Source organism: Eubalaena glacialis, chromosome 19, assembly GCF_028564815.1.
Source record: "Eubalaena glacialis isolate mEubGla1 chromosome 19, mEubGla1.1.hap2.+ XY, whole genome shotgun sequence".
Lineage (NCBI taxonomy): Eukaryota > Metazoa > Chordata > Mammalia > Artiodactyla > Balaenidae > Eubalaena > Eubalaena glacialis.
Genome location: NC_083734.1, coordinates 13454876 through 13463007, shown reverse-complemented (window position 1 = coordinate 13463007; position 8132 = coordinate 13454876). Strand labels below are relative to the sequence as shown.

At 54.0% G+C, this 8132-nt stretch overlaps 1 protein-coding gene across 1 annotated transcript; it reads right to left on the bottom strand.

Annotated features, from left to right (window-relative positions):
* Window positions 1–1454: 1454 nt before the first annotated feature.
* LOC133079646 (high mobility group protein B1-like) lies at window positions 1455–2463 on the bottom strand. The gene has a single exon (XM_061175232.1). The coding sequence runs from the start codon at window positions 2392–2394 to the stop codon at window positions 1747–1749; it is 648 nt and encodes a 215-aa protein (XP_061031215.1). The 5' UTR covers window positions 2395–2463; the 3' UTR covers window positions 1455–1746.
* Window positions 2464–8132: the final 5669 nt, after the last annotated feature.

Below are 8132 nucleotides of genomic sequence, written 5' to 3'. Positions count from 1 at the left end.
ACTTTCCCCATCAAAACTTCCTTGCACCAGCTTCTAAATTAGCAGGCCCCTTGAAGCCAAGAAAGAACAGGTCTTTCCTCCCAGGGGTGGAAAAGAAGAATGGAAGTGATGTCATTTGGGGGTACACCATGTGCTGGCCAGCAAGAGAACAGGGACAATGCTCTTACCGCATCTCCCCAAACCGGCCCCAGGAATAAGGTTCAGAGGTGATAGGAGACTTCACCTACCCAGACATCTGCCAGGAGTCGTGTTTAGCTAAGAGCAGTGCAAGTGCTCTCTCTTGTCTCAATGACGATTTCAGAAGGTACAGGAAGCAGTGAGGGGGACAGGTATTCTGGATCCAGTTCTGCCCAAAGAGGAAGAATTAATTGGATGATGATGTGATGTGACAGGAACCTTGGGAAAGGTGACTCAGGCCACCTGGGAACTCCTGATATTCAGGAAATGGGAGGTCAGACAAATGCCCTGAACTCTAGGGGGCAGATTTCAAATCATGCAGAGAAAAGACCGAAAAGGCGCTAGAGCTTGAGGCAAGAGTATCAGGAAGGGTGTGGCAATGTTATCCTGAATGTACAGTTGTGAATGCTTGCAGGGACAGAGAAGGAGGCTGTCCTGGGAACATGCTGGTGAAGCACAGACATGAAGGGCACAAGGTCGGAATCAGTTTCAGGCAACGTGCAAAGCCCTATTGTGAGCCAAGCACCATCTGACGTAAAGCAGCTTCTTCCTCACCTCCTTTCCTTTCGTCAAAGCTCTCCACTACCTGACGTTATCTTATTTGCCTATTTGTTCATTGTCTGTGGCTCCCCTGGAATGTGAGGTCCATGAGGGCAGGGCCTTTTCTCTCTTGCCCTCTTCTGTATCCCGAGGTCCTAGCCCAGAGAAGGAGCTCATTAATCAGGCACCAGGTGAAGGACAAATGAACATAATGCAGGCTCACCAGTAGGAAGGCTGGAAGGGAAGCTAGCTCCAAGACTGATGTGGGCCAGCTATACCCGCCCAAGATAACAGCCAGGGAAGAAGAGGAGGGTGGACCTCCTGCCCATGCAGGTGGCTTGAGGCTAACCTTTTTTGAGCCAAAGAACAAGAATGCTCTTCAGAGTCACAGGAGCCCAGTTGAGTCCATGGCGGAGGGAAGCAATCATAAGATAGGAAGGATGGAGTTATTCAAAATAACTTCAGCTTTCATACCTGGGAAGGCTACCTCCCAGGAGACTTGAAGAGGAAGCTGCCATAGCTCTGTGACTCAGCACTCAAAAAATTAACTATTATTCTTTTTTTTTTTAATAAAAAAAATTGTATTTACTTAGAAGCATTCAGAATGTCAACAAAACAGCTGCAACTTTTTTTCTTTTTTTTGCAATTACAGAGTGGTATTCAGTTAACAGAACAACAATTATTTCGTATAAGCTGCATCAGAGACAACTGAAGATGAAAAAACTACCAACCCCATATATAAGTAATTTGTGCTGTGCACCAACAAGAACCTGCTTTAAATTTCCATGCCAATTTACAACCCCCATACTGTACCAGGCAAGGTTAGTGGCTATTGAAAATACCACCAGGACAGGGCTATCTAAAGACACATTCGGTAGTGTGTTAACTATACAAAAAAAGACACTGTACAGTTTAAAAACAAATCTTACACAGCCTTACATTTCAATTTTTTTCTTTAAAAGGAGTGAGTTGTGTACAGGGGGGTTAAATGCTTTATAGACAAGAAAAAAAAACTGCGCTAGAACCAACTTATTCATCATCATCATCTTCTTCTTCCTCTTCATCCTCTTCATCTTTCTCCTCCTCCTCATCCTCTTCATCTTCCTCATCTTCCTCCTCTTCCTTCTTTTTCTTGCTTTTTTCAGGCTTGACGACTCCCTTTTTTGCTGCATCAGGCTTCCCTTTAGCTCGGTATGCAGCAATATCCTTTTCGTACTTTTCCTTCAGCTTAGCAGCCTTCTTCTCATAAGGCTGCTTGTCATCTGCAGCAGTGTTATTCCACATCTCTCCCAGTTTCTTTGCAACATCACCAATGGATAGGCCAGGATGTTCTCCTTTGATTTTTGGATGATACTCAGAACAAAACAAGAAAAAGGCCGAAGGAGGCCTCTTGGGTGCATTGGGATCCTTGAACTTCTTTTTTGTTTCCCCTTTAGGAGGGATGTAAGTTTTCATTTCTCTTTCATAACGGGCCTTGTCCGCCTTTGCCATGTCTTCAAACTTTCCTTTCTCTTTAGCAGACATGGTCTTCCACCTCTCTGAGCACTTCTTAGAAAACTCTGAGAAGTTGACGGAAGCATTTGGGGGCTTCTTCTTGTGCTCCTCCCGGCAAGTTTGCACAAAGAATGCATATGATGACATTTTGTCTCTCGGCTTCTTAGGATCTCCTTTGCCCATGCTTAATTATTTTTCCTCCGCGAGGCACAGAGTCGCCCAGTGCCCGTCCGGCTCTCATTTGCCCCGGCGCTGTCTCTATCAACTATTATTCTTATATCACAAAAGTTGTACTGACAACTTTTATTTATTATGTTTATTATGTTGTAAATGCTTTGCAGGCATAAATTGATTTAATCTTCATAACAATGCTATGATCTAGGTACTGTACTCCCCATTTATCAGATGACAAAGCTGAGGCGCAGGGTAAGTGGCAGTGCTTGCAACCACTATGCGCACTGCCTCTCAGAGAATGAGGCATGTGCCCCAAAGTGGGAGATGGCGGAGGTAATTTTTATCATTGCAGAGAGGAAATAAGTCCATGAACCATAAATAAGTGAGCTTAGCACCATTCCTGGTCAGGTTTCAGAGTCTGTTATTAAAGAGATGGTTTGGGGGTACTTAGAAAAGAAAGAGATGGAGGACCAGCAGCAGTGAGTGAATTCCCTGGGAACCCATCCTGCTGGGGGAAGCTTATTTGCTTTTCTGATTAGTTTTCTAGACTAGAAGGTAGGTTGGGGGTGGTAAAGCAGGAGACAGTGGTTCTGAGTTTCAGCAAGAAATTGTTCTTTTCTTCCCATCAAAGCCTACAGGTGACACAGAGGAATGTGGGCTGGGGGAGGGCACAGCTAGGGAGGTTGATGAGTGGGCTGCCCTTGCTGAGTCTGCTCAGTGTGTTCATGAGGGACTTGGTGAGGAAGGATGTGGACAGCATGCCGGTGACACTGCCCATGGCAGGAACCTGGGCACCATCCCAACGGACAAGATGGCACAGTTGGACCCGAAGAGCCCTGGAGGCTTGGAGTCCAGGTCCAAGTCTAGAAGGTACAGTTTAACAGAAATAAAGGAGAAGTCTATTTTGGCCTCCAATCTTGTCTGCACCTGGGCAGCAGGCTGAGGGGATCAGCTGTCTGAGAGGTTCCAGTTGACTAGAAGCTTGGGTATGGCCCCATGTTTTAAGAAAATGCTCGTGTCTTGGGGCTGCAAGAGCTCAGGGCAGAGTCCAGAGCTGAGGAGGAAAGTCCTGCTATTTTGTCTCAGACTAAGAGGAATGCTCTATCATTTCCTCATTTATTTTGTGGACAGAGATTGAGCACATTCTTTTGCTAATACCATGCCGATGTTACCCTTGAATGGCTGAGCAGGTTACATTTTGGGGTGATGGGCTAGGCTGCTGAAGGGACTCAGAGGGTGGGTTGGCCACCCGCCTTCCTTTTTGCTTTCCACCCTGCTCCAGGTCAGGCCCTGGGGTTATGATGCCTTGTCTTAAGGAAGACAAGGGTCCTGCCTCCATGGGACACACATTCTAGTGGGAGAGACAGACTATAGACGCATAGACAAGAGAATATCTTGAGATGATCAGAGTGCTGAACAAACTGAAACAGAGCATCAGATAAAGAGTGACCAGTGGGTGTGTGGGGAGTTTGGAAGAGGTGGATGGCCTCTCTGAGAAGGTGACATTTGAGCTGAGTCCTGAAGGACTCAGGGGGCAGACATATGGAGAAGCTGCTGGTGAGGGGTGTTGAATAAAGGCTGGGGAGGGGCACAGGAGATGGGAAGTGAAACAGCAGTTACAAGGCCCTACCTATGTTCCAGAAGCAGGAAGCTGTTGTGGCCAGAGCGGAGTGAGGCCATGGCCAGCAGATGGAAAGGATGCAGATTTCCATGCAATTAAATGAAGGGCTTTTTAACATGTAGAACTGCCCGAATACAGCGTGGGCTGCCCCCTGAGGGAGTGGGCTTCCCATCACTGAGATGTGCAAGCCATATTCAGAGGCCGCCCTCCGTGGAGGTTAGGGAGGAAGACTCAAGCGTCTCAAAGGCTCCCTAGGGCACCCTTCCTGCCTTCAACCCCTTCAAGTTCAGGAGCACCCTTGGTTTGGCCAAAGCTGGAAGGATGGCTGTGCAGCGAATGAATGAAAGCTCCCGGCTGTCAGGTCGAAGGCGCGGGGGGGGGGGGGGGGGCGCAGTTTCAAGGACTCTGGCAGTCCCTGAAACCTCCCACTTCCAAGTGCAGATAGCACTGAACCCCCTCTCCAGCCCCACCGCACGCAGAGCTGGCGAGAACCGCGGTGTCTTCCTCAATCCACCAGGAACCCGCAGATCTTTCCTCACCTCCGTTCCCCACCGGCCCGGGCCCCATCCTCCAGGAACTTCTGTGGGCCGGTGGGCTGTCCCCTCCTCCGCTCCCCTGGGTCCCTTGGGCGCGCCTGCCCCTCCCCGCGCCTTTGTTCCCGAGGAGCCGCCTCGGGCAGTCCCCTGGCGGCGGCGACGGGAGCATCCCGCGGGCGCCGCACCCCGCACTCGCCGTACCGGGCCCCCCTCGGCCCCCGCGCCCTCTCCTGCCGCTCGTGCCCGCCCCTCCGTCTCCCCCCCCCACTTTCCGGCAGCTACGCGGCTGCGGCGCGGGGCGAGTCGGGTGGGCACTGCCGGAACCAGGGCGCGGACCCAGGCGGCGGCGTCGCGGAGGGCGGCAGGAGGGCCCCGCCTCGGCCGGGCGCGGGCTTTCCCGCGGCGAGCGAGGCTCCGGCGGCTGGGGCGCGACTGCCAGGTGTGCGCGTGGCGGCGACGGCGGCGGGCAGGGGAAGCCGCTTTGTGCCCGGCGAGCCGCGGCCGGGGTGCGCGCGTGCGCGCCGCGGTGACGGTGCGCGCGGCGGGGCGGGCGGCCAGGGCAGCCCGTCGCCGAGGAGGAGGGGGCTCGCCGCCGGATGGAGAAGGGGGACGCCGCCGCCGCGGGCACACGGGCCGAGAGAGCCGCCGCGACAGACTGTTGCCATTCCGTCCACGTCGAGGAGTGAGCCCCGGGCACCGGCTTCACAGAAGGTCAGCGGATTCGGGGCTGGGTGGTAATCCCGTAGTCAGCAGGGATCAGGACGCGAGTCCTGGGTGGGTCTGAACCCAGGGTGGAATTGGGGTGTATGTTGTGAGTGCAAATGCAGGTGTTTGCAAAGAGAAATCAGCTCGTGTGGACGCGTGTGAGCCCTGCGCTGCGATTCCACGGAGCAGTTCAGCGTAGTGGGTTGTTTGGGAGGCGGGGTGACTGTCCTCAGACATCCCTACGGGTGGGTCATGGCGCACACACATCCTGTATGGAGTGTGTAGCTGACCGAGGTGGAGAAGCTGACCGAGGTGGAGCTCAGAGGTGGGGTGTTTACAGGTGGTGGTGAAAGGAAAAAGCCAGGACCCCCAGGAGGACCCTGTAGCTAGGCTGGGTTGGTTTGTTTTTTTCCGAAAGGACATAAACCCCACCCCATGCCCGCTCCAACCTGTGCCTGTTGCAGGGAGGGGAGCTAGGATGGTGGGGTGCTGTCTGAGAGGCCTTTGTGGACCTTTGGGGCCGGGCCAGGATCATCAGCCTGATGCTCATTTCTGGAGGCCCTGGGTGGATGAGCGTGGGGTGCTTGCCATGGGTGGGGGTCCAGGGCACGCTGGGTGTCCTGACCTGGGAGCTGGTTGAGGAGGACATCTTTCTTTCTCCTCATCTGTTTTCTATAGCTCCTCTACACCCTTCTTAACAAACCAAAGGGCATTTATATGCAAGTGGGGTTTGGGCTCTGAATGCGGGGATCTGCCTCTGCTGAGTGGCCCCCATCGGAGCAGCCTCCATAGGGAATAATAGGGTTGTCCTGGGCTGGGCGCCAGGGCCCTCTGGTTCTTTTCATGCTTTGTGACCCTGGGGCTGTCCCTTAAGCCCCAGGCGCCTCAGTTTCCCATGGAGAGGGGAGAAGGCACCGCCCCGCCCCGTTCTTCCCGCTGCAGAGTGAGGAGTAAACAGAGAGCTTACAGCTGCCTGGGGCTGGGAGGCTGGGAGTGACTCAGGGCATATGAGGTCCCCAGCAGTGTTTTCCCCCTGGAAAGTCCCAGCACATCTTTGAGACCTGGGCAGGAGTTGGGGGAAGCTCTGCCCTCACCTCCAAGCGAGTGTGTTGGATTTTCTAAGTGTGGGGCAGGGTGGGTATCTGCTAGATCTGGCTGCTCAGGCTTCCAGAAACTACCTCAGGTTCCCCCTCCTTTCTAAGATGTTGAGGACTGGGGAGGGGGCAGGGTGTGGGAAGGATTGGATGGGATGGGGGACTTAGAGTCACCAAAAATCTGGGCAGAGGCAGTTGCTAAAGTTGAGTAGGGCCAGGGCACAGCTAGCTGGGAATCCCGCTCAGCCCAGGCTGTTAGGCGATTTGTCGGGAGGTGGCCTCAGTTCCAGAGAAGATGACCCTGCTGCTGCAGGCATCCCGTCCCCACGCCGACCATGATCCTGTCTGGATCAAGTGTGGCTGAGCCACTGTGGTTCAGAATGACTTGAACCTCGAGGGAAGGGGACCCCAGCATGGATGGTGGTGGCAGCAGCAGAGCAGACCTGGGTTGAATCCCAGCTCCACCACTCTCTGTGTTTCCACCTGTGTTCCCCCAAAGCAGAACCCGAGGATGCATTCTTTTTATATTACTACCGCTCTGTCCTGGGAGGTCTCCTGAGAAGCCTTACGGGATGCGTTTCAGAACTGCCCTGTTGGGGAGAGAAACAGGGACGTGTGCATCCATCAGCTCTGTTCCGTCCGTGGACATTAACTCCCACGTGCTTCCAGGCTGCACGTGTGAGGCCCCAGTGGGTTCGTGTGGGCATCCCGCACTGCGGCTTCAAAGACGGTCCCGCTGGGTCCTCGAAGAAGCATTGCCATGTGTGCTCTCAAAGCCTGCAGGGAACCGGTCATTGCAGAAGTCGCTGGAGTAAGAAGTGGGATCGAGAGGGTCTGAAGTCCACCCTGAGGTGTCCGACACTGCATGACCTTGGGCAAATTTCCTATCTTCTCTGAGCCTCAGTTTCCTTATCTGGGGGTTATGGGTATTAAATAAAATACTACTAAGTTTTTGAACATGGTGATGGGGTCCATAGCGAGAGCTCTGTGAATGGAATATTTCTGTATATTTGGGAAGACAGCACCTTCTGGGTGGCCCAGATATTCATTCACTTAAGTGGAGGAGGGGGCTGGATTAGGTGACCTCTAAAGACCCCCCTCCTAGTCAGAGACTCTTGGGCTCAGGGGCCAGATACCTGACCTGGTCATTTCCTCCTGGAGCTGTGGCCCAGTCTCCCAGAACCCCTGAATTGCTCTGCTTCACATTCTGTGGACTGGAGACAACAATGCCAGCTGCTCATATGTGCCTTTCCCTGGGCTCTGTCCCCTGAAGGACACGGGAGCCTGGAGGGTGGGCAGAGGGGCGAGGGGAACAGGCAGCTCAGAAGCTGGTGTTTGAAGGACGGGTGGCGAGAGGGCAGATGCTGGCGTTTGGAGCTGGCAGATGGTCGTGGGCACTGGTCTGGGCCATGGTCAGTGGGGAGGACAGGGCACAGGGGTGGGGGAGGGCGAGAGAAAATGAACAGGAAGGGAGGGGAGAGCGGGTTGGCAGAGAGTGGCCCAAACTGATGGCAGAACCGGGTTGTGGGGTGAGTCGAGGATTGGGGGGTGTCTGGAGTGGTGAGCTGTGGGGTGCCTGAGGATTGGGGGGTGTCTGGAGTGGCAGGGACAGGCTGGGCCAGTGGGAGAGCGACGAGGTGGTGTGAGGGAAGGGACGGCACTGGTTGAGGATTAGTTGGGGGGGCCCTAGGGCCTAAGCCGGGGCAGGTATCCTATTTCAGGGTACAGCACCTATAAGCCCCCTCCTTTTCCTTTTTCCAGTGCATCTACCTGCTCCTCCTGGGCCACCAC